Source organism: Cydia fagiglandana, chromosome 8 (genome assembly GCF_963556715.1).
Source record: "Cydia fagiglandana chromosome 8, ilCydFagi1.1, whole genome shotgun sequence".
Taxonomy (NCBI): domain Eukaryota; kingdom Metazoa; phylum Arthropoda; class Insecta; order Lepidoptera; family Tortricidae; genus Cydia; species Cydia fagiglandana.
In genome coordinates, this window is record NC_085939.1 from 21,197,466 (window position 1) to 21,225,186 (window position 27,721).

At 40.1% G+C, this 27,721-nt stretch overlaps 1 protein-coding gene across 1 annotated transcript; it reads left to right on the top strand.

Moving 5' to 3' along the window:
* The first annotated feature begins 17,170 nt into the window (after window positions 1-17,170).
* LOC134666777 (cytochrome P450 4d2-like) lies at window positions 17,171-26,371 on the top strand. The gene is made up of 11 exons (XM_063524062.1): window positions 17,171-17,412; window positions 18,040-18,146; window positions 18,744-18,834; window positions 19,332-19,517; window positions 19,903-19,972; window positions 20,144-20,337; window positions 20,605-20,714; window positions 23,780-23,913; window positions 24,217-24,317; window positions 24,539-24,721; window positions 24,857-26,371. The coding sequence occupies exons 1-11, from the start codon at window positions 17,259-17,261 to the stop codon at window positions 25,006-25,008; spliced, it is 1,482 nt and encodes a 493-aa protein (XP_063380132.1). The 5' UTR covers window positions 17,171-17,258; the 3' UTR covers window positions 25,009-26,371.
* Window positions 26,372-27,721: the final 1,350 nt, after the last annotated feature.

Sequence of the window (27,721 nt, forward strand, 5' to 3'; positions counted from 1 at the left end):
AATATTATTTGCGTTATTTGACACATTGTGACTGACGTATATAGAGATGTAACTAACGCAAATCGATTGTCACAGCAAGCGATTACGATTGGATGGCACGTAGACTGAGGTATCGAATTGTGACGTATAATGAATTTTTATTTGAGATTTAAATAAAGCTAGAATTATATGGTTTTCCCGCAAGGTAAATGCATTTAATACACCGACCGTGTAGGTCGCACCCATCGTCAAAATCTAAACTAACTGGGGATCTATTTTAAAGTTTATTTATGTTATTTCTTTGTCAAATTTGTTGTCTGTTAGGTGACGATAAATATATCCATATTTACAGTTAATTATCCACCTTTTCCTTACTTTTATTAAAAGAAAAATGAAAAATTCATATCGATTTACTTAGACTACTACCGATTCATAACGGTGGTGTCCGGCCAACCCTAAAATTAAAAAAAAAGACGTAGAACGTAAACGTTCGCAGTGCATTTGTTTTCCTTTGTGATTTCGATGTGCAAGACATTTTACGTAGTATTGCTGTTGTGAGTGACAGACGTCAAATACCGCAAATAATGTTGTATACACTATAACTCGCGACAACCGGTGTCATGGGCAGGACAGCAATATAATTATGCGCCTGTCAGTCGCAATCAATCTGCAATAGAGGTATCAACTGGTGGGTCAATGTACGGAAATCTATCTCGAAAGCAACTCTGCTTTATACAAACATGCTCCGAAACTAGATTAATGAGTCATTTTATTTCAAGTAAACTTTTTTTTGGTCATCTTTTATTACATTTTTACTTATGATTACCAGGTCTTTCTATCCAAATAGGATAAAAAAGTGTCCCAATATGGTTATTTCCATACCATAGATAAATACAAGGTTCTTGGTAGCTCAGTTGGGAGAGCTGTGGACCGGTGTCATAGGGCCCGATTCGGATTTTGAAATAGACATCTATTAGATATCTTTTAGACATCACCAAGATACGATAACGATATGTTTAAGATCTAACCTGTCAAATTTGACATTTGCGCGATTCTGGAGATACTCTTAAACGATTTCCACAGGATATGACTTAGAGATCCAATTCACATCTAATAGATACCTTACTCTATCTAACGTAAAAGTGACATTGGTTGCCCGAATTGCGCTGCAAAAGAGAACTAGTTGATATCTAAACTATAATGTATCCAGAATGGATCTAGTACGTGTCGTCTCTTGTGAATATCTTGAAGTTCGAATACGGCAGATACTCATACCCATCGCGGGTTTATGTGAAATTTCAATCAAATAAATCATAAATTACCTATCAAAATTCCTCAAAGAAAACTAGATCTGCCTCTTATCACATTTTAAAAGCGTAAATATAAAATTAGGAAACAAATACAATTACAAATCATTATATCAGTTTACAACGTCAATATAATTTCTCAATCTCACAGCTTCAAGATGTTTACGATCAAGATTGTATCAGGAAAATCCCGCGGGAAATCCCCAAAGGGTAATAAAAATAATCCCTTCGGAAGGGTGTAGGATTTTTTCGTTAGTAATAACGCCGTGTAGGGACGCGCGAAGTAAATTAATTAGTGAGGGAGGGGGTGGTAAGGCTGTGGTTATTCTCGGGCGGAGCGGTAGTAGTGGATAAATACATTAATTTTACCTGTACTTAGCTTGACGATAACGAAACTGACAGCCATTACATTCCGTACTAATTCAAAAGTACTTACTCAAAACTAGTTACTTAACTACCGACCAAAGTCTTAGAGAGGTATCTACAGAGAGAGAGAGGGAGAGAGAAAAGAGGACGATAAAATCGGGGCAAAAACGTTACACGATACGACTTCTTGTCAATGCGTCGCAAAATCTATGATGTGCATCATAGTATCGTACGAAATGATGAAGTATCGTGTAATTACGTTCTGTACGGATATGATGGTCGTATTTGTCTATGTGACAGCATGATAAAACGGTGTCCGTCTCTTTCTATCCTGCGGAGTTAAAAAGTGACAGCTGTTTTATCACGTGGATAAATATGGATAAAGCGATCCATAATACAATGAATGCAACATTGGGATGACAGCTGCAACAGCGTTGTCGCAGGCGATACGTATTAATACCGTTATAATTACCTACTGCTTGATACATTTATTTTAATCGCTGTCTTTGCCTCGTTGCTGTCACGATTAGAACGTTCAATCCATCACTTATTTAATAATAAAAAAATACTTTGGTTTTTGGTTTGGTAAGTAATGGCACTGCAAAAGTGATGCTGCTGCAATCTCAATTCGAATTTAACTTATAAGATATATCGATGGTCGGACAAAACTGGTGAGTTTTTTTGTTACAAACAAAGCTTTGCGAAGAAAGAAAAACAAGCATGCATTAAAAAATATTTTTCCGCTCCGCTGCCCCATTGGCTCCATCTCACTCCTCAGAAGGGGTGGCTCGTTAGGCCGCGACAAAAAAGGGCCAAGTCTGAGATAAGAATTATTGGCGCGGCGGAGTATCGCGCCCGCCGCGGCTAATCTCGCCACGGAAATTGATTAACACTTTCTTTTCTTCAAGATTTTGTTAAAGTTATTTAATATTTATGGGTTTTTACTAGGATACCTGCATTACGGAAGAAAAAGTTCATTACTTTTGATGTTATAAAAATGCTGAGCTTAAAAAATACGGGGTATAGGAAGAGTTATATAGCCAGTTGTACATGAATTCTAATTTCTAAGAAACTACGAGGCGAGGTTCGAATAATTGGCTACCCTTAATCGAGTAGCGTCGCAGTCGGCCGATCCAGACTAATTGCTAACACGCTTAATAGTCCTAGAGCTAGCCGCGGTAAACGAAATAAAAGAAAAAAATGCATTATTTAAATATTGAACACCACAACATTGAGGTCAATGTGGAGAAGACCGTCTATCAGGAAAGAACGTGGGTATACATGCTCATTGGTCGCTTCTGACTCTTGCGCTTGTGCCATACTCCTAATCCACGTAAGTAATTAAATACCTTCACAACCAATATCCGGGACCCGGGTATGTCTTTAAACTACGTCCAAGACCACCGGTGGACGGACAGCAGCGTCCCTCAAATTCGGTGTACTCGACTGCGATCGCCAACCCGCCTGCCAAGCGTGGCGATTATGGCATTCACCCCCCATCAAAGGGGGAGGCCTATGTTCAGCAGTGGACGTCTTATGGCTGAGATGATGATGATGATGATGACAACCAATATCTTATATGCCATTCTGCAGCTAATGTAGTCTTATGCAAGAGGAAATTCAAAGGTATGATTGCAATAAATGCCTCTCGGTCTATAAGCACATTAACGCTGAGAACCTGCCATCGTATTTAGTTTATTCCTTTATTCTGTAATATTATTAATCGTCTGATTTATACGTACCTACAGATGTAGTGAATAATTATGTTCCATTTTACCCACATTATTTAAGAGGTGTTCACAAACCGTCTTTTTTGCCTTTTTGGCTAATAAATTAGGTACCTACCTACATTACATGATTATCTAAAATCAACTTCTCATAATATAATATATGTACTTCTCATAATCAATAAAAAATGAAAGATCCGGGACTGAACTGCGTCAGTCAAAGTCAAAGTCAAAACATGATTTTGTTCAAGTATTCCCAAAAGTGCTGAATATCGAAGAAATAGAGTCGATTTTTGCCTATTTTTTCTAATAATTTAATATGACTTTTTATCAAGGTTATCAGTAGCCGTTTCAATCGTTTCATATCAGAGTTATCAAGCGGGCTAGCCAACATGACACATGCCGAACGAAATGACAATGTATCGGGATGACAGATGCCACGCAACGATACTATTTCAATTTCCATACATTATTTAAGTTTCGATTGTCACTTTCTGTCAACGATTGTCATGTTGGCTAGGCGCCAAGGTTCCGTAAAGTACATACTCTCTGACAGTAAATAAATTTTATGCAAAGACATACAAGCGTATTTATTATGATTTTTTTTTTTTATTATGAATGGGCTTACTCATGGCCACAGACTAGCCGAGGCGTAGACGTGGCCTACGATGGAGCGAGCTCGCCCAGAAGGTGCCTGTTCACTCTTGATTTGAAGGTTGCCGGGTTATAAGAACACGGAAATATAGACGCCGGCAAGGAATTCCATTCCTTGGCAGTGCGCATAAGGAAAGTAGAATAGGAATAGGAAAGTAGAATAGGAAGTAGGATTTTAATAACAGGATATAAATTACATACAATTCTTCAACCAAAAACATCACTTTTGACACAGACAGATCAGATCCATAACTAACCTAGATCTAATTCGCGTCCTAATTAAAACAGTTAAGAATGCAGTTAGTACTGTCAAGTCTTAAGTACCTGTGTATAATTTGTCCCCATATGTCTACAAATTACTTAATCAATAATGTGTAATACATATTTAATATGAATCATGGATGTTTTCTGTGTACGTAGGCAACTCTGAAAGTTCTTAGAAAAGGCTACTTAGAGATCATATAACAAAAAGAGGCATATAATTTATGAAAATATAACTCCTTATTCTTTTTTTAGGGTATATGCAATTTGGTCGTTATCTGTGTTTCAGGATTTATGGCAATTTGGAAATTGTACGTCGAGCGTTATTCCAATTTCAACCTAAGAATTTTTTCGTATTACTATTTATAACAATTTTCATTGTGGGCTCAGCCAACAACAGAGTTACAGTAGGCTTCAGTTATAGTTTTATAATGAAGCCTAGTTCTTGTACGTCTGTTTATTTTTTAAATTACACATTTAATCGCTTTTGTAGTTATTCAACGGATGATCATAGAGAAGCATGTCATTCAAGAGTGACGTCAAAAGTTTACATCGCACAGCTGTGCGGTTAATAAAAAATACTGGCAAAAAATTGTTTATCAGTAGTTTTTGATATCCCTCAGTATTCATATGACACTGTTAAAAAAATCTTGCTTAAATTATTTTGTGTCAAAAAAGCTTGAATCCCGATGGGTACCTCATGAATTTCATACAAAACCTTCGAGGACCTAAAATCGCCATACAAAAAAGGCATTGGAATAATGAGCTGTGTGCGCTTCAGGGTAATCCTATCCTAATGAAAATTTGTACTCGTGGTCAGAAAGAGATAAAGCACGCATTAAAATAAAGAGTAACATCCTAATTACTTCAGCTTTTTCTATTCTAAACACTTTTTAAGTTTTTTTACATAGGTACTCGTATATGTAGAATATTTTGCATAATACCCCGTCTTATATTCAGAACCAGTGGGACAAGGTCGATCTGTGTAAAATGGTCCCATAATATGCATATTAACATATTCATAAGATACCTATCAAAAGAACCCTACACGCTTAATAGACTCGCACTTGACAGTTTTATTCATATGTTAATGTTAAAGTACAATTAAGTCAATTAATAATGACATTACAATGAGACATTAGATAAATGAATGGTATGTTCCACTTGAGCCTACAACAATAATTTTTGATGTACCTACTAAAATATGTATACTGGGTCAAGCAAATCTTGTCAGTAGCAAACGGCGGCAAATTTGAAAAATCGCGTAATCGCGCAACAGTGTTCGAATAATTCGAAAATCGCGTGTCATCTGTGTTTTATCTGTGGAATGTGGATCGCGAATGACAGCCATCATCTTGTTTGTTTACAAATGGTTTACAATGTTTACATTCTGAATCGATTCTATTTCAAGAGATATTTCTGCTGTGTCACCATTAAATACCAATATATTAAATAAGACTGAGCTTAATTAAAGCTAAGGTGCCTACAATGCCTACAGTGCCAACTGAGAAATCTAATAAAATATGAAAATCCTGTATGACATCTACCTGCTGAAGCAATGATTTTATTCATACATTCTTGTTTAACGGCATAGTCCACTTACAATTTTATTTTGAGATCTTCAATTTAGTTAATCATTTTTATCAACATCACACACTGCTTTTAAATTGTCCGTCCATACGTATTAATAACAATTTCTAACATTTTCAATAGAGAATCCGCGAGTGACAATTTTAATTGACGTACGTGCCAAGGCGCGCTCAGCGGAAAAAAAAGTTTTGTTTCGATGTACATTGTACATTGCTGCTTTTCTTAGCGCAATACTACTCTTTGAGTGTTGCCCTACTTTAGTTTGCTTTACATTGCTACTGACAAGATTTGCTTGACGCACTATATAACAAATTGCAAGCATAATATATCGTATTATAAAAAAATATATTCAAGAACAAATTTAAATTACTTACTTTCTATTTTTTTTAATTCCGGTTTGTAAAAGAATACTTTGAACTAAGTATTTTATCGGATGCTTTCTTAGTTTTTAGGTTCATAACCACGTGTCATAACAAACAGTGTCATAACCACGTCAAGGTCAATGCAAGTAGTAGTGGAGTAGGTTGTAATGCAGGTTGCAATGATAACAACAAGTTAGATGATGATTAATGACACAATTTGAATGAATAATGACATACAATTGACAGTAGTAGGTACGTTGGTTATAACCCTCGTTCGTGACACTGCACTAGATACACCAGTTGGCCGAGTCATCGCCACTCATCGCCGTTTACAGAAACTCGTAGTAAAGCAGGAAAGGGGCATTCGGACTTCAGTATAATGTTTATTTTATGTTGATTTGATAGTGACGTGTATAAGAAGTGTACGTTTACTTATTGTTGTTATTTATTACAAGCTTTTATTTAAGTTGCCCTATTAGTATGTATGTTAGTTTGTTAGTTGTTAGTGAGGATCAAATCTTGGAAGCTAAATTTGACCCACTTCCCGATTACCATCAAGATGATCTGGTGAAGATGATGGAAACAGGAGGTCGCCATAGGAATTCTATTATGAAACAACGCAACCTAATTGTGTTTGGGGATGTCTGAATAGTCTCGTTGAGTATTAGTTGCCAGTGGAAAAAAACACAGTCAGCGATAAATGTTTGTACCAAAAATGAAATTTTTGGCAAAAACTTTTTAGAGCAAGAAACGCTCTAAATATAATTTTATTTTTATATTTATTTTTTTGCCTTTTTTGTATATTGAGACCTTTTTTGCCACTTTTGTGTTATTTTTAGTCAGGATCGCGAGCCCTTTTCATCCTTATAGGAGAAAAAACACTTACACACAGTAAGTATTTTGGTGAAACGTTCAAAAAATCACCAAAAATATGTGTAAATAAATTCCACCTTAATTTCATGAATCACACGAACTTAGCATCTTTTTGGCGGCGGGTATGTGTGTGGGTCAAACAGATCACTGTGTTACGTTCTTTCCTGTGGACATACACAAAGTTAAGGGCTATAAAGGTTAATTTTCTTATTTAACCCAAAAAGGTCCTCCTTTTATTTACAGAACTATGATAAAATCATTACTTACATGCCCACAAGCTGTTAACTATTGCCCACAGGGGAGAAAAATGTACAGTTCGCGCGAACACGCTAGTTTTCTCTCCTGTGGGCAATAGTTAACAGCTTGTGGGCATGTAAGTAATGATTTTATCATAGTTCTGTAAATAAAAGGAGGACCTTTTTACGTGGATAAGGGTTAAATAAGAAAATTAATCTTTATAGCCCTTAACTTTGTGTATGTCCACAGGAAAGAACGTAACACAGTGATCTGTTTGACCCGTGTATGTGTGTGTGTGTGATGTATTTTATATTAATTATACGCGATGTAAATCGTTTTAATTTGTTTTATTTCATTCGTGGAGAATTATCGCGGCAACTGAAGACAGAAGATACGAGTTTTTAGTGTTCCGTACAAAACTTTGTTTACGGAACACTTATGGGATCACTTCGGTCTTGCAAATCAGTTAAATACGTTTTTCTCAGAGACCGTTTGACATAGATACCTAAAATTTGGAACAGTTATAGCAATTACCACCACTCATATTGTAAATAAGTCAAAACTGCTTATTTCTTATTAAAGGGGGAAATTTAGGGGGTTGAGAGGGGTAGGCTGAAACTTTTTTCATTTGTAAGAATCGTGTGGGGTACCATTAGAAAGCTTGCAAAAAATTGAGTCGATGGACTGATTTTGACTTCATTTTAGACTGCAATAGTTTCGTCAAAAAATGCATTTAAAGTTGCAAGTTTTCATACAAAAATTTTCACCTCTGTCCTGGCGATTTTCGCGAAAACTATAGCTAATAGGCAGCTGGCCAGTCAATACCCAACTTAACGAAGCATGGAGACGGCGGGAAAATTATCAGCTTAACTTTATCTTTATTAGTTTTTCAACTGGAGCCTGGTCTTTGGTTGCTTAGGGCTAGCTAACTAATGCTTACACTGGTCATTTCATATTACGCAGTGGCTTTAATGAGAAAGATCCTTAGTTAAAACTTTGGCATTGAAATTTATGACTTATGTCTTTGACACAAAGTTTAATTCTGCTTGCTTATTTTCGTGGGATATTTAATTTTATCTGAATAGCCTACTATAAGTATGAGAGAGATCTACAAAATACAACCTTATTGTATTGCAAATAAAGTTTAAATTTCGAACGGGCTTTCCAACCAATGGACTAGGTACCTATCTCAAAAATATAAAAAATTCAAATTAAGAATTCCGTTCTTCACTGTCGTTGTGTTTTTTTTATTCACAATATGACACATAGAGTTTGTAAAGCGTATAGAGATAATAAAGTCATTTAATATTTATTTACAGCTATGGCCTCATCTATAGATTTTATTGAGAGTATCTGATTCGTCGAAACAATATACACAATATTCGGAAGGCTGAGCTCTGCGTAGGACCGATTCGAAGGTCCGAAGCGTCCGACAGACGCTTGCCTCCCGTAACTTTTCCAAGTATTTTAAACATAGATATATAATATACAAAGATTCCGTCTAAGCGAGCTGTTACTGTTACCACTTTTGTTTAGTGTACGATTAACAATGTGGCCCACCTTGCTGTAGCCATGTCGATAAACTATCGACATTTCTTGCAATTTTAATTTTACTTCCAAGGTTTAACGATACCTAAAATGAACAAAAACACTTTTATCGTTTATTGTGGTTATCAGATCACAATTTTATCGTCACGCGTCACGCCCCAGCAGAAGGGAAAGTTCATCTATTATTTAATTAAAATACATAAATACCTACTAAAATATGTGTTCCGCAATAATTGAATTATTTTATTATATCATAATATATTCATTATCCATTAGCATTTCAATTATGTTTAGGTTTAACGAAGATATTGAAGCTTCAATTAATCGCTATTTCGTTCCGCCAGGCGTGGGCGTGGCTCACTCCGCTTTGCTACAGGTAGCTAAAAGTACATCCGTTCGACCCCAATGTTCGGTTTGCCATAAGCTGCGCGTGGCGCTGTCGCCATCCAGCGGCCATATCTGTGCTGATCGTGACAGACGCGTTTTGTTAGAGAGTGAGTCTTCTGTACCTAGTACTATTATTTATTCTGTGGTTCCGCTGTGTAGCGTTTATCGATATATAACATTATTAAAATCGAGTTTTCACATCCCTAAAAGAGCACACATATACGTTTTTACGCACACATACACTACCTGGTTTCACCTAAAACGATAACACCTTGATTTGAAGTCCATCTTGTCAACAGTATGGTTGTCCTTTTTTGACAAACGGCATTTTTAAAAGAGCGAGGAGAGAGAAGCGATACTAGTTGCTGCGCCGTCAAAGAGAACAGGCAACGTTGGGGCCTTGATTTTAAAGTACAAGTGTCTAAATCGCAAGATCCAAAGGCTGAAGTCGCGTTGGGCCGAAAGCCCGAAGCATCCAGGAGGTCAGTTCTAAACACAGGTCATTAGTACAAGTGTCTAAATGCGAAGGCCGAAGGCTGAGCTCCGCGTAGGGCCGAAGCCTGCAAGATGTCAGTGGTTAAACACAGAACTGACAGGCTGTACGCTTCGGGCCTTCGGCCCTACGCGGAGCTCGGCCTTCGGCCTTCGCATTTAGACACTTGTAATATTATTGTGTTAAAGCACTGACATCCTGGTCGCTTCGGGCCTTCTGCCCTACGCGGAGCTCGGCCTTCGGCCTTCGCACTTAGTCACTTATCTTATACTATTGTTCTGTGTTTAAGTACTAACATCCTGGACCCTTCGGGCCTTCGGCCCTACGCGGAGCTCGGCCTTCGGCTTTCGCATTTAGACACTTGTACTATTGTTCTGTGTTAAAGCACTGACATCCTGGACGCTTCGGGCCTTCGGCCCTACGCGGAGCTCGGCCTTTGGCCTACGCAATTAGACACTTGTACTATTGCTCTGTGCACGCGGAGCTCAGTCTTTGGCCTTCGCATTTAGACACTTGTACTATTGCTCTGTGCTAAGGCACTGACATTTTGCTAAAGCTCTGTCTTCGGCCTTCGCACTTAGACACTTGTACTGTTGTTCTTTGTTTAAGCACTGACATTCTGGACGCTTCGGGCCTTCGGCCCTACGCGGAGCTCGGCCTTCGGCTTTCGCATTAGCTGTCTACACCACTTTTCACGTCAACCATAGCGCCTGTGCCCCTGATACCGCCTGTCTCCATTTTTTTAGTAATATTCCGAATTCCATATTTACATATGTTGAAAGTTTTTTCAGCCACCACAAACAAATTTTGTCTCAGAATTAATGATATATTAAATATGTAGTAAAAACTACAAGGGTTGCGAAACTATATGGGTTCCTATAGGGTACCTAATTGAATACGGTATCCTAAAAACAGGCAAACAACCCCTGTAAAATGTAACGATGCGAGCGGCACGATATCGTGAACGTAATTGAAAAAAGCGGGTAATAATATATATATCTCTTTCGCACTAATATGTCAGTACGAGCGAGATGCATAGAAAGTAAATTACGTTCACGGTAGCGTTTATGTCAATGCCAAACTGATGGTAGCCGTACGGAACACTAAATGCCTCGAGCTATCTCGGGCTTGGCCAAATTAATTTAAGTCGGAATGCCGCGGAGCGGGTAATCGTGGTAGGAGTAGCTGGCATTGACCCTGCTAAAAAGTTAGCATTGGCAAAGAAGCGAGGCGAGCGGCTTTTAAACCGGAAGTTGAGGGTTCGAACCCGGGTTCGTACTTGAGTTTCTCGGAACTTATTTACAGTCAAAGAATTTAATTTTAGTACCATTTCGTACCTTGTCACAGTGACAGTCAATAGCAAAGTCGCTACGAACTTTATACTGTTACAAAAGGTACATGGTACTGAAACTAAATTCCTAGCTAGACCGTACGAATTATCATTTCAATTTACTTTCGCTTCGGTAGGTAAAGGAAGAAACATCGTGCGGAAACCAGACAAATCCCAAAAAGTCATAATTATTTTCCTCTCCGAGTCATCGATTTCTGACAATTCTGACGCTATCGTCAAAACTTATAGGTATTTGTGGCAATGTGGCAATATTAGCTGCCAATTTAACATTCAAATGTAAGTATAGGGATTTTTCTTTTATTGTATAGGGCGACTTAAGTCGGGTTTAAGTCACGTCTAATCCTGACAGGCATACCTGGGTATACATAATGTAATGAATCACGTCGACAAGTGGTAAAATAAAACCTGACAAGTGCGAGTCGGACTCGCCCACCGAGGGTTCCGTATTGTTAAGTATTTGTTGTTATAGCGGTATATAAGAGAACTACATCATCTGTGATAATTTCAACTGTCTAGTTATCACGGTTCATTAGATACAGCCTGGTGACAGATAGACAGATGGACAGCGAAGTCTTAGTAATAGGATTCCGTTTTTACCCTTTGGGTAAGGAACCCTAAAAACTAGCAAAAACAAGACCGGACATGCTCTTGTTTTTTTTTTCGATTTTATCACAACAATGAGTTAATGATAATACGAATATATTGATATATAACTAGGTAACCACTTATTAACATATAATAGGATACAATTGTGTGACAATGGTGCGTTCTGCAATCACTTGCCATTCATCATCGTATTCGTGAAGACATACGGTTTCAGTGAACTGTGATATTACATTACTACAAAATCATTTATTGTACGAAAATTGTTTAAACAGCATTCAGGCGGGCCGAACGCTTGTTTGCCACCAAGGTGGTATAAATATATTTTGCAATAATAAATCTTCTGTTTGTCGTAGGTCATTTGTATTATGAATACAAAACTAAAACATAAAAACATGTAAAAATACAACACATAATACTTATGGGTGCCGCTGACAGCGGGGCCCAAGATGCCAGGGTGGGCCGCAGGAGAGGAACCTACGTACAGTCAGCAGCAGAAGTTGCTAAGCGGGCTAAGTGTTCAAAATTATTGTTAAGAGAATAAGAGCGTACACATCGCCCGCTTAGCAACTTCTGCTGCTGACTGTACTATTATAATACTTAAAACTAACTTTGAGCCACACTTTCCGACGACACATCACTGTATGTATTGTGTCAGTCACTCAGGCCAACTTGAACGTACAGCTTGGCAAAAAGAGTAGAAATTAAAAAGTGGCAACACTGTAGTGTCGTCCCGTTTTCGTGTACGAATTGGTTTGAAAGGGACGACACTGCAGTGTTGCCACTTTTTAATTTCTACTCTTTTTTTGCCAAGCTGTACCTACACTGACATCAGAATTATATTTTAATAATAATTATATTATTTAGTTACCCAGCGTCTAGCCCGCGCCTATACATGTACGGACAAGTCAAAACCACGATAGTTGAATGTAGTTAGATCTTAGGTTTAAGCATATTTAGATTACAATGCCAATTGCAAAGTGCTAAGTGGAACATACCTAACACTTATCAATACTAAGTTCCACAACAAAAAGTGATAAAAATAATGAATATAATTGTGTTTATCGCCTTTTCTAGTCACCCGTTGCCATGGTTACGATCCTCTACGCAACTCTTACCTATAACCCGTATTATACATACCTATTGTATTTTTACGGGCAACTTTGTGGTAAGTAATTATACGAGTAAGCCTTTTCCATAATGGGCCACAAAATACAAGCATTTAGTAAAACGTGACACAATAATTTGTCTATCAAACTGTACCATTATAGTTTCCTGAACTACGGACAGAATATAAAATAAATTATAAAAATTAAAAAACAACCCTACGCCTTTGTAATGCCAAAAATAGCCTGATGGAAAGCTATTACCGTCGCCGATGGAGACCCGCAATACCAGAGGGGTTGTACCTAAATGCTTTTCTGTTTTTTTTTTTCATTTAAGATGGAGGTTTGAAGGTTGTATCTGTCCGGAAATAGCGAGGCAGGAAGTTTCTGAAGAAACGCACAGTTGAATTTATCGTAAGAAAATCGTTAAATGAATCAAAAGTCAATTAACAACCTAAACTCATTATTATAATCCGTAATTTGCTGGTGGCAGCTAGGTTTGGTTTTTAACAACATTTTATTGTTTTATATGTATAAGTAGTTTAAATGTAACTATTCCTTTTTACTATTATACAAATATTGTAAAAATCCTAACCTACGACAAAAGATAAATACCTAGTTAATAATAATAATAATGTAAGGTCAGGGTCTCCATCTGCGGCGTGTCATCGTCGGTCGGAGTGGACCCCAAGGGGACCCGTAGGACTCTCAGCTCTGGCTTGCCTTCATTGGCCGACTAGAGAGGAGTCGTAAGAGGTATATGCTCCAGGGGTGGAAGTGAAAGATGCATAAGACGCGAGTTGGCAGAAAGCGGCGCACACCTCTCGACACCCCCGAGCCGCTCACACCGATGTTGCTCCTGGTCGTCTTCGCGACGGCAGTTTCAGGGGCCCATCTTGTCAGCGGCAAGTCACCACCTCCCTCGATAACGGGTTTTAGCATTATTATGGCAGGTGTCCGGATTTCTCTACAATAGCCCAGTCTCATTGTCCATCCAAACTTCAATCCATAGACCGGTATACAATTCACTTTTTCTGCAATAGTCCCAATGCCTGCTGCGACCGGTTCATGGGTGTTTATTGTTGCGCCTGTGAACGGGTTCCAGCAGGCGTTCTACATGACATTAAAGCTCTCCAAGGGGCCTCTACGTGTTGGATCTATATCCCCACGCAAGCCTATCAAAAGACCGGGATTTGTAGGCCCGTGAATTTCAAAATGGAGAAATAATAATGTTATCCAATTTTAACGACAGAATTATGTAATTACCCATATCAACAATATTAACACGATACAATTATTGAATTAATTAAATATCAAATGTGTTTTTAATATGACCAATACATCCTCGAAATAGCTTTACGCTTTAAATATTATTAAAACGCAAAACTTGTTTCTCTAGGTCATTCGGATCAAATAACCACACGAGATAAATTGAATCGCCTTATGTCACAAGCGATCAAGCGACACCGAGTTAAAACAGAAAATTGATTTCCAATATTAAACATCACAATTTTAGTTGTTGTATGTTTTTCTTTATGTTAAGTGTACAATTAAGTCGTTTAACTTCAAACTGGGGTAAGTCTATCTGTCAGATAATGCGATATTTGCTGAGAGGGTCGAATAGATTTCCTAATTTGAATTACACAATTTTACTTTAATAGCATTTTCACATTGTCCAATCCGATATCGGGCCGCCGCGCCCCCTTCAGCGGTCTTCAAGGCACACAAACAAAGGTTATCGGTTCGATAGCTAACTTTACTTCCAACATGTTTTTACGCAAAATAGGCAGTGTGAACATCTGGTATCTGTGGTGGTTACCTACATGGCTATCATTCCTTGAAGAAGATGCCTTATTTAAAAACGCTTAATTTAAACTTAACTACATAGGTATAATACCTCCACTCAGCTTCGTGTCAAGGAGCTTTGGGGTCCCCGACGCTAGTCTTCCGTGGAAACCTTCCGAGAGAGCGTAACTACACTTATACAAATTACTTAAAAATATACTACAGATATACGAATTAAATATAATTTTACTTAAATTATTAAAACGGTTGACTATTTTTACCCGACTACGGCAACGCAAAAGGAGGGTTATGATTTTGACCGGTATGTATGTGGGTATGTATGTATGTATGTTTATTAGTGCATTCGAACTTAATATACAAATATATAAATATTTGAAATGTGCTAATTGAGCACCTCATACTATAAGAGTCGGGCGGAGCCCGACGTACGCGTTACAAAGCCGGGCGCCTTCGGCGCCCTCATACTAATAGTGTCGGACGTAGCCCGACGTACGCGTTCCAAAGTCGGGCGCCTTCAGCCCCCTCATACTAAAAGAGTCGGGCGTAGCCCGACGTACGCGTTCCAATGCCGGGCGCCTTCGGCGCCCTCATACTAAAAGAGTCGGGCGGAGCCCGACGTACGCGTTCCAAAGCCGGGCGCCTTCGGCGCCCTCACACTAAAAGAGTCGGGCGTAGCCCGACGTACGCGTTCCAAAGTCGGGCGCCTTCGGCGCTCTCATACTAAAAGAGTCGGGCGTAGCCCGAGGTACGCGTTCCAAAGCCGTGCGCCTTCGGCGCCCTCATACTAAAAGAGTCGGGCGGAGCCCGACGTACGCGTTCCAAAGCCGGGCGCCTTGGGCGCCCTCACACTAAAAGAGTCGGGCGTAGCCCGACGTACGCGTTCCAATGCCGGGCGCCTTAAGGCGCCCTCATACAAAAAGAGTCGGGCGGGGCCCGACGTACGCGTTCCAAGGCCGGTCGCCTTCAGCGCCCTCATACTAAAAGAGTCGGGCGGAGCCCGACGTACGCGTTTCAAAGCCGGGCGCCTTCGGTGCCCTCATACTAAAAGAGTCGGGCGTAGCCCGACGTACGCGTTCCAAAGTTGGGCGCCTTCGGCGCTCTCATACTAAAAGAGTCGGGCGTAGCCCGAGGTACGCGTTCCAAAGCCGGGCGCCTTCGGCGCCCTCATACTAAAAGAGTCGGGCGTAACCCGACGTACGCGTTCCGAAGCCGGGCGCCGTATCGGCGCCCTCATACTAAAAGTGTCGGGCGTAGCCCGACGTACGCGTTCCAAAGTCGGGCGCCTTCGGCGCCCCCATACTAAAGGAGTCGGGCGTAACCCGACGTACGCGTTCCAAAGCCGGAATCTCATACTACTGCGTGCATTTCTATACCGAGGACGCCCTCGCAAAAGTAATATAAAGTGACTTCAAAAAGTTAGTAACATAATCATGACCCCAAAATTAAATAAATAAAAAATAAGTTAAAAACTAAAACCCGACTACTGCAAATCGCGCTCTAAATGAACGCAGAGGTTCAGAGGATAGCCGTGGTCGTATGCCATATTACTTTTAAGTTTATAATCCTGGCATACGACCACAGCGATCCTCTGAATCTCTGTAAATATGTAAAAAAATTAGTAAATTATATTACGTTGTATTTTTTATAGAAAAAAAATGGTAACATTTATAATATTTCCTGTTTGATAATTTCAGATAAGAATTCTATCTTGTTTCATACTTTTTAGAGCGCGATTTGCAGTAGTCGGGTTTTAGTTTTTGAACTTATTTTTTATTTCGTATAGATTTAGATATATCGCGCTTAGCGCGATATTGCATAACGCAGCCCAATTAAAACAGGCATAAAATCGACAATGTAAAAATCAAGGAAATGTTATCAGTGAGCTCATTCCACTTCCACACTCTACCGTGTACGTACCATCGTCTACGTTGACTGACATTACGTGAACCTTATTCTCAATAACATAAGGTCCACGTAATGTCACGTAACGTCTACTATTAAACAATTACTTACAACAACTATTATCCAAAATTATCACGAATATATTTTTATTTAAATTGCGCAGTTCTGAAACAAAATATTTTCTTTAGAAAAATAGCTCTGACAAAACAAAAGATAAACTTGGTTATAATAGTTACGTAGGGTCAATACGGGCACGTGTAGCTGCCCTTTACATTGGGGCTTGTTTACAATTGATAAGTGTTTCTTTGTTACTTACTAAACAAACACTAATTAATTAATCAATGTGTTATCATCGCCCAATGGAAGGCCAGTCACAGACCCCAAACTAGCGTCTCCCGAGCGTCGACGTCTAGTCGACTCCGTGGCTGCTGCTCGACGCAACGTTGGTGCAACTGCGCAGCGACGCCATTTCCCACGGCGCTGACTAGACGCCGACGCTCAAAAGACGCTAGCGTGGGGTGTCCCTTACTCCGCAGCTGCACTTACCCATATTTACCTTAGTTGTGGACCACAGTTGTAGCAGGTATAGGCCTATAATCTTGGTAATTTGGTCAACAGTAATCATTACTACAACGACATAGAGTCTATCAACGCCAACGACGGTCAACAGTGTTACTAAAGAAATATTCGGATTCAGTGCTAGAAAATGCTATCTTTAATCCTACTGGGTGTATTAGTGACATATGTGTTGGTGACATGGTTGAATGTGCTGCGAGAGAAGAGAAGGAGTAAGCTGGGCGGGCCGGCCCTCTTGCCCGTTGTGGGCTATGGACATCGGCTTGTTAATTTGGATTCCGCAGGTAAGATCTGTTTTCCTATTTCAAGAGTCTACGCGATATAACATAAACAGATTTTTTTTTCAATTTGTAATAAATAAATAAATAAATATTATAGGACATTTTTACACAAATTGACTAAGCCCCACGGTAACCTCAAGAAGGCTTGCGTTGTGGGTACTCAGACAACGATATATATAATACATAAATACTTAAATACATAGAAAACAACCATGACTACAAACAGGAGAAACAAATATCTGTATCATAATACAAATAAATGCCCTTACCAGGATTCGAACCCGGTACTATCGGCTTCATAGGCAGGGTCACTACCCACTAAGTCAGACCGGTCGTCGTCGGTGTAATCTTTGCTTTTTTAAAAGAATTAAATCATATAAACTATTTTCTCAATAGCGACATTAAAGAGTGACCTTAAAAATTTGGATAAAATGACTTATTTAATTATTTAAATTTTATTACACGAAACACAAAAAAAAAATATAAATTAAGGTTAATATTAACGTAATTAACGCTAACTAATCATTAGGGTTAAAATTGTTCATACCAATTCCTTTAACACCGCTCCGCTGCACCGAAAATTCTATAAAATTTACGATGTCTGATAATAATATACCTAAAACATTTCAGGTCTGATCAGAGTGTTCGAAGAATTTGCGAAAACTTACAACGATGCAGCCTTCTGTCAGATCCTGGATGAGAGATACGTCATCTTCTCACACCCTAAATATGTCGAGGTACCTATCTATCACTACACCTTATAAAACAAAGTCCCCCGCCGTGTCTGTCGGTCTGTTTGGGTGTCTGCGTGTTTGTTCACGGTAAACTCAAAAACTGCGGCACGGAATTGCGGTTTTATCCTATTAATAGAGTGATTCTTGAGGAAGATTTAGGTGTATAATTTGCGAACCTGTGCGAAGGCGGGGCGGGTCGCTAGTGTATTTTTAAACAAATGACACGACAAAAGTTATACACCTCCCAATGTCGAGGTGACATATTTTATTCATACGCAATACTTAGATACAGAAAGTAAACAAGTGCTATTCGTTATTATCATATTAAAATATCTACAGGGCAAAGGGCAAGCTCTAATAATATAAAATGCTTGTACTTTTTTATTTATTTTGATGTTTGACCTGTTCACATCGAAAGGAGTAGGTAATGAGATTTCTATCAAAGTTGGTGGCCAATTTTGCCCCGCGTTCCTGGTGCATTTTCCAGTCAAGTATCAAGGCAAGACATAGTGTGACTCAGACGTATCTTGCCTTGATACTGAGCTATGTATGTAATATTATATAATTTAATGGAATTTATTTCTACATTAAATTTTTCAGTACATCATATCAAGTACGGAGACCATCACAAAAGGCCAATCGTATAAATTCCTTCATCCCTGGTTGGGTCAGGGCCTGCTCACGGCAACTGGTGAGTCATACACAATTGTCACACTAACACGAGACAGCGTTGTGCATGTATATAGCGATGTCTCGCTCGCACACGGAGCAACGCTGTGTGAAGATCGACATCTAATACGAAGGTCGCCATTCTCAAGGGCCATTAGGTACACAAAAAGGTCTACTTTGTCGGAGACGTGATGCGTATAACAGCTACCTGTAATAATGATAACCCTCTGAACTGAGATTAAAGCTGAGTTTTTAAATGTAATCATGCCAAATAGGTACCAGCAGCGGTATCATGGTCGCCGTTTTATCACCTGTCATGCCATGCGTCACTTTCTCACTTACATATTTGTTGGAACGTGACAGGCATGGTGACAAATGACAAAAAGCCGACCATCTTAGCCTTACAGCTTCTTAGCTTTATCAGAAGTGTAATGAAATAGCGTTCCGTACCTACCCAACACTTTCTGTAATGTCCTTCAAACTGAGCTAATGGAATCCTTTCCGGACTCATGGTTTCAGGGTACCGTTGGAAGTCCCACCGCAAGTTCCTGACGCCAGCCTTCCACTTCAACATCCTGGCCAGCTTCCTGCCCGTCTTCATCAAGACGTCCAGGTTTCTGACGGACAAGCTGCAGCAGCGAGCTGATGGGATACCGTTTGATTTGTTCCCGATCATAGCGTTAGCTGCCTTGGATAATGTCACAGGTGAAGATGCCTTTATGATCATCAAGACCAAGTTACTGTTCATCCTATCTTAGTAGTTAGTGACTGCCTACGAAGCAGGAGCTCCCAGATTCAAATCCTAAAGGCATTTATTTGTATTTAAATCGTTCGCGTTCTCAAGAAAACTTTGGTATGAAACCGGAGCACACCTTTACATTCCTATATAGTTTAACCCAGATCCAAGCGTTATGAATTATGAAGACTTGAATACGATTTGATTTGTTTATAACTTGTATTCCAGCAACATGCTGAGGGGAGGCCATTTCGTGGCCCTTTATTCTTTACTTATACGTTTTTCTTATATGGAAATTGCCTTGTTTTCTGCTTACGAATAAAATTATTTCTATTCCAAAATTCCACATTTCAGAATCTATCATGGGAGTCTCCTTCAACGCTCTAAAGGACAGTGAGTCGAAATATGTCAAAGCTATCGAAACGTAAGTTCCTTTCAATTCCGTCTGTACCAATATTATGTCGGTAGGTGTGTCTTACCTTTTGCACGACGAAACCATAAGGGCATCGCACGACAGAGACACTCGACGGAAAAATATGTTCACCAGTCGATGTATGAGTTACTGATATCACTGATCTGTTCTTACTTTTTTCAGGCTAAGCGAGATAGTCTCCCTGCGCATGCGTCACGTGCTGCTCGGGAACGACTTCCTCTTCAGCTTATCTCCTTACAAGAAGACTCAGAATGAAGCCCTGGAGATCTTACACGGACACACGAGGAAGGTCATTGAGACCAGGAGAAGGCAACTGGAGAATAATAAAATGAAGATTGAAAATAATGAAGACATTGGTAATTCAAAAAGAAGCTTAGCAATAAAATGCAAAATAAGGTTCTAGCCATAATACCTATATCGATACCAAAAGCTCGACTCGTTCCAAGGAGAGCTGAATATCTGAAGACGACAACTTTTAAGTCTTTACTATATACCACCAAATATTGCTAGAAACCATATAAACAAACAAGACCTTCGATTAAAAAAGAGCTACATAGACATGCATGTGTAAAATATCGGTAGTTCCTAAATATGACTACACATAAAGGACTTGTGTTTCGCAGGTTTGAAGAACAAACATGCCTTCTTGGACCTGCTGCTGCTTGCGGAGGTGGATGGCAAGCCAATCAGCGACGAGAGCGTCCGGGAGGAGGTCGACACCTTCATGTTCGAGGCAAGTGCACTTATTTTAAACCTGCGTAAGGTCACAGGGCGCCACAGTGTCACGGGCAATGAACTATGTACACTCACGGAATTTGAAGGTCGATTATATGTAATATTAATGCCATTCGTGGTTCAAAATTTACAAACCGTCAAATTCCTTGACTGTACTTATGGAATAATTATTTGCTGATACAAAGATTATATTATATATGTCGGCGGCAGATCGTAAAATCGGGCATATCGAGATATTCCTAGGCATATCATGAAACGCCGCCATTTCATGATCTGACTAACGACTACCAGCCATATCGTTCAAACCTCAACGTTTGTCGATTTGCCTGGCTACGTTTAGGCATATCAAATAAGTAGGGTGTGATATTCCTAGGCAGATCATGAAACGCCGGCATTTCATGATCTTCCGAGCGAACACCAGCCATATCGTGCAAACCTCAAGGGGTGATATTCCTAGGCAGATCATGAAGCGCCGGCATTTCATGATATGCCTAGGGAACACCAGCCATATCGTGTAAACCTCAAGGGGTGATATTCCTAGGCAGATCATGAAACGCCGGCATTTCATGATATGCCTAGCGAACACCAGCCATATCGTGCAAACCTCACGGGGTAGATTTTCCTAGGCAGATCATGAAACGCCGGCATTTCATGATCTGCCTAGCGAACACCAGCCATGTCGTGCAAGCCTCAAGTGGTGATATTCCTAGGCAGATCATGAAACGCCGGCATTTCATGATATGCCGAGCGAACACCAGCCATATCGTGCAAACCTCACGGGGTGATTTTCCTAGGCAAATCATGAAACGCCGGCATTTCATGATCTGCCTAGCGAACACCAGCCATATCGTGCCAACCTCAAGGGGTGTTCCGTTCTTAACGTTTAGTTTTTAAGTAATTAATCAAATTTCTGCGCGCTTCTACCGTTTATCGATGCAAAGCCAAAACGCACTTCACAACGATACAATATTGTCATTTTAGCCAATAGGATCGTCCAAAACTCTCGGGCGGCACGCTCAGGACGAGTCTCAGCAGTGCCTCTGTTGGCGAGAAAGAGAACTAGCGAGACGCCGCGGCATGCGGATCGACCGCTATCGATTTAAATCACATTATATGTATTAAGCCTTCAAAACTAAGTGTTTTAGTGATATATCGTGCGTAGGGAATGCAATCCCGCATGAGGAACTCAATCCCGGTATTCCGCGGGTTTGCCATTTTAAGTCCCGCGGGATCCCGGTATTTGCGGGATCCCGCAAATTAGTATACAATTTTACGAATTAGTACTAAATTTGAAGGTTGAAAACAAAAAGTAAACTAAAATTAGAAATAGTACATTTTGTATTAAAAGAATACGGTATAATGACAGTAATCAAGAATTTAAGAACGTGTGTAAAGGCTTAATTAACGCGATTTCGTAAGTCCTGTACCACTCGTGGCACATACAATGTTTTTCATCACACCTGTGAGGAAAAAAGAGGGAAAACAATAAAAAAAATGCCTAATTTCGGACGTACCTACATAACAAAATTCCCTGGGTACAAATTTAAGATTTAACGTACCGCGTCGCCTACGTAAAATAACACCTTTTACGAGCAAGTGTGATGAAATAAATAGACAAATTCGGGCAAAATGCTCTTCCATGTCATTCCACCATAGATGCATTTAGGCTCCGTGAAGAATTTTCGCCAGTAGGCACGTGCCCGAGCCTGTGTTCCTTGTAGTAACACGTAAGAACCACGTCGCTCTTCGATCCCGCAAATCCCGCGGGATCCCGCTTAATTTACGAGCGGGATTAATCCCGCAAATTGCATGCGGGATCCCGGTATTTCGGGATCCTGGTATCCCGGTATTGCATTCCCTAATCGTGCGTGACAAAAGGCCTAAGACTGTTTAACGTGCCGCCGGCCGGCGTGTAAAAAGAGGAGAAGGTGCTGAACGTAAAAAAAGAACTAGTGGCATCGAGAGGATTCCGCCATTGCTGCAGTATCAGGTCAGCCCAGTGCGTGATATCCTTTGGTTATTTTATCGTGTTGTACCGTTTATTACCGGCGAGTATAGATATTTATGCTCGATCCTGAATGTTGTGAATTAGCATTGCATCTCAGCATTGCATCCAAAACCGCGTCGTTTTGCAACAGGGAGTGATATTCCTAGGCAGATCATGAAACGCCGGCATTTCATGATATGCCTAGCGAACACCAGCCATATCGTGCAAACCTCACAGGGTGATATTCCTAGGCAGATCATGAAACGCCGGCATTTCATGATATGCCTAGCGAACACCAGCCATATCGTGCAAACCTCTCAGGATGATATTCCTAGGCAGATCATGAAATGCCGGCATTTCATGATATGCCTAGCGAACACCAGCCATATCGTGCAAACCTCACAGAATGATATTCCTAGGCAGATCATGAAACGCCGTCATTTCATGATATGCCTAGCGAACACCAGCCATATCGTGCAATCCTCACGAGGTTATTTTACGATGCGCCCGGTATGAAGCTAGGAATATCAACGAATGCCAATGCTCTGATCGATCTGCCGCCTCTTTTATAAGGCAGATCGTGATATGCCTGGGCAAATCTTAGTCAGATCATGAAATGGCGGCGTTTCATGATATGCCTAGGAATATCTCGATATGCCCGATTTTACGATCTGCCGCCGACATATATATCGTTGTCTGAGTACCCACAACACAAGCCTTCTTGAGCTTACCGTGGGGCTTCGGGCAATTTGTGTAAAAATGTCCTATAATATTTATTTATTTATTTTAAAGATTGCACTAAACACCGGGTCCAGCATGTTTATTAAATCAGCAGCGAGTCCAAAATTGTCAGGGCACAATTTTAGTTTTCAATGGGGAATCGTGTGCAGATAATATATCTAGTAAACCTCATCCGCTTAGACGCTTCTACTTCCTGACGTATTGCATAAACATCAAACCTAACATGCGCCATGCTGTGGAGAACCGCTTGTCTCTTTCCATCATTTAAAAAATTCTGGTTGTCAAAAAAAGACAAAATTTAACAGAGACTCTTAATAATCTATATTATGTTTCAGGGTCACGACACTACAGCATCTGGCATCGTGTTTTCTTTGTACTGCCTCGCTAAAGACGAACAAGTGCAGAACAAAGTGTTAGAAGAGCAAAAGTCTATCTTCGGTGATGACTTGAGCAGAGAACCGACTTACACGTAAGGATTATCTACTGTATTTTCTTCAATACCTTAGTTAAGAACATCTTTGTGTTCTTAACTTTTAGTGATAATAAACCACTCGCCAGGTTTTTGTCAATTTTACTGGCTGGTGGCCTGGTTCCTGCACCAACTGTTTCTAAATAAATGTTTTGGTACTTTCGAGGATTGTCAGTAGTATGTGAACTTCACTGGATGAAATTTAGTAATTGGGCTCTCCGGCGAAGTTAGTATGGAGAGTCAACGAGAGGAGTGTTACAAAGATAACAACTTTGCAAGCTAACGTCTTTGATTAAATTCCAGAGACCTGCAACAGATGAAGTACTTGGAATGCGTTATCAAGGAAGCGCTACGACTGTACCCCTCTGTACCTTTCATACAAAGGTACCTCACACAAGATATAGGTGAGTTTAAAACATTCTTTGCATATCTCCATAATTTGAATCAGAACCCCTTGTCGTTGTTTTGTTATGACCAAAGACTAGTTAGCTAGTTATGACACTGATGTTGTTTTTATTTCCGAAAACCTTTTCATCTTGAATAGAATCAAACCATCTTAACCTACTTTACCTTACCTTACCTTACTTTTTTTTTTCTTCATATAAGTAGTCACGATATATTTCAGACGTGATGGGTTTTCACCTAAGCAAGGGCACTTCCGTGGTCCTGAACATCTTCCACCTGCAGCGCAACCCCGCCGTCTTCGAGGAGCCCCTGGTCTTCAAACCTGAGAGGTTCCTGGAGACGTCCAGGCCTGGAAACGCTTACAATTGGATACCCTTCAGTGCTGGTCCGAGGAACTGCATAGGTACCTTATCTTCTTAGATTCTTCTATTGGCAACGGCAGCGACTGCCATCTGACTTTCATTCTGGGTCCATAAAAACCCTACATTCTGGTCGTCTTAATCGGTCGGTCTTAATCTACTATTCTGTTTACTTTCAGGCCAAAAATTCGCGATGATGGAGATGAAAGTGACGTTAGCGGCAATCGTGCGACGGTTCCGGCTAGCGTCCGGACCGGATCCGGATCTGTGCGGCGCTCTCATACTTAAGGCAACGCAGGGCGTAAGGATCCGGATCAAACCACGAGTCTAGTCTAAATACATCCGGCTGAATCCAACTTCCGGAAGTCGAGACTCCATTCTAGTCCAGGGCCCATGCGGTGCATACAGAATTTACGATCCAATCCAGAACTATGGTGGCGCGCTCTAAGCTTTGCAGGGCGTTCCACCCAGGCTAATCCCCGAATCTAAATGAAATAACACCTGGATCCAAGCTCACAGACACACCTACGCACGTCCGGATCAATCTTATACCTACCTACTTCCGGAATTTGGGATCCGACGCACTTGATGACCTCGGAGCAGGCACTATTTTTGTGAAACTACCTGTGATTGTGACGCTTGAAATTCGACCTAATGGTTACTTAATTTGAAATATAATAAAGTAGATTGCTTTTTCGTTAAAGGTCATTTACATATCAAAATGAAAAAGAGCTTTTGCAAGCTCGTTGGCATGCAAAATAAAACCAGCAACTTGTAAATACGCGCCAACTTTCCTCAAGTATGCGCCAACTTCCCTCAAAGCCAATGAGGTGACAAGTTTTATCCGAAGTGCTCCGCATTAGGTTTACTTCGTCTTGAGTTTTTCCTTCTTTAGAAACAGAAACTTAGCTAATGCCTGTTTTACATGTAAAGTCCGGTTCACAAACATCTTTACAAACCAGCGTTTTCCAAAAACATGTGTACACGCCTTCAAGGCACTGATAATGGTAAGTACCTAAATATATTTTTGGGACGTTGGCATTAGGTTATTACTTACTAACCCAGAAATGTACTGGAAAATGTCATTGTCAGCCTTCGAGCAACACCGGCTTCCGACATTGTCAGCTGATTATGGCGACATCGACATAAGCGCCAGGAAAAGTGTTTATGCCGTTCAGCAGAATATTTCAGCGCGTGATGACATAACTATTCAAGAGTAGCGCACCGTAGATTAGGAATGTGATATACTGATATTAAGCGAGCATGATACAAATAAAATAATAAATATATATTATTTATTTTCACCTCACAAAAGATATTTATTTATTATTTATTTAAACTTTATTGCACAAAACATAAAAATAATGTACAAATGGCGAACTTAATGCCTAATGGCATTCTCTACCAGTCAACCATCGGGCCAAACAGAGACATGTAAAAATGGTGCAAGGAGAACAGAGGCATTTATTAGAACATTGGAAAACAACTGAACAACGAACAACTAATAATTCTGATAAACTACATATATATTGAACAATATTAACTATTAGATAGAGTAAAGGACAATTTAAATTTACATATATATCCTTTGTGAGAGACTGGAGTCTGAACTAGGCGTAAACCTGTAATACAGATATGTATGTATAAGTACCTAATTATAGTATATATAATAATATTTGTCTAAGTTTCACGTGTTCATGAACTTTAATTCCGAACCACTTAGGTACACCTTAGGTATTCTGCTAGATAGATACGTACCACCAAACCGAGCTGAACAAAAGTTTCTCTTTACCTCGGGCTTTCCCGGAAGCATGGGAACCGGCTTATAAATAACGCAACTCCAGATATTCTTCATGCTAACGTAGCACAGGCGAGGCAAACGTTTAGCCAACCAGGTACGAGGATTTTGAGGCAACTTTAATAATAACATGACATCACACTTCAGTAGAGATTCGGGTAATCCGGACCCCATCCATAATCCGGCTCATCAGAACCCTCGACAGTATAGTACAAAGTAGTATTTTATACTACAAACATACTGCAATGGTATACAGGGTAGCGAATAGCGATATAAGTACAACAGAAAATTAATGATTTACTTAGACGTGTTTTTTCTATCGAGCCAACTTTAGCCTTTTAGTTGAGTCTGCCTTGTGTAAATATACCTAGACTAGTTTCCGTGTGATTTTGTCACAGCATTCCACCGGCACCGGAGTGACTGGACCAACACCACCTCGACTCGAGCAGTGCAGTATGCGGGATTCCACTAGTGTGCGACACTGTGCGCCGTGCGCGTGCGCCACAAGCATAGTCAGTACAAAAATGCTGCTAGAAACTCCATTAAGTAACGTACATTTCAGGTATACTACATTAGGCTGCCTTTCCTCTGAGGCGATGATGCGGGAATCAATCAATAGCATCAGTTATCTTCTCCGCTTCGCTGAATTACAACCAATAAGTACTATTGGTTGATTCTTATCTCCGTCTCAAATGGAATGGCAGCCTTAAATACCACTGGTTCATTGAGCGATAAGCTCGCTTGTTCGCTGAGCGATGACAACGCTGTAAGCTCTGAGCGATGACAATGCTGCAAGCGCTGAGGGAGCAGCCCTGCGGCGGGAATTGCTAACTCCCTTTAAAATGTAACGCACAATTTAGGTTGTGCTCCTTCACACTGGTTCGCTGAGCGATCAGCTCGCTTGTTCGCTGAGCGATGGCAACGCTGCAAGCGCTGCGGGAGCAACTCCGGCGGGAATTGCTAATTCCCTCACTTTTAAACACACACACCCGCTTTTAAATTGGACGATGGAACAAACCTGATAGAGTAACATAGTTTCGGACTTAACTACCTATATAGGGCACTGATATTTTTAATTGCTAACCAAAAACTACTACAAAATAGCTACCTACTACTCTTTGCATATAAATTACACAAGAGATATGTTATGCAAATACTTAGGTACTCATGTAATTTAAGCACGTCGTTTATACGAGAATAGAACTTCGATTTTATGGGATAGGCGTGGCTTTTTCGTGTGACTCTT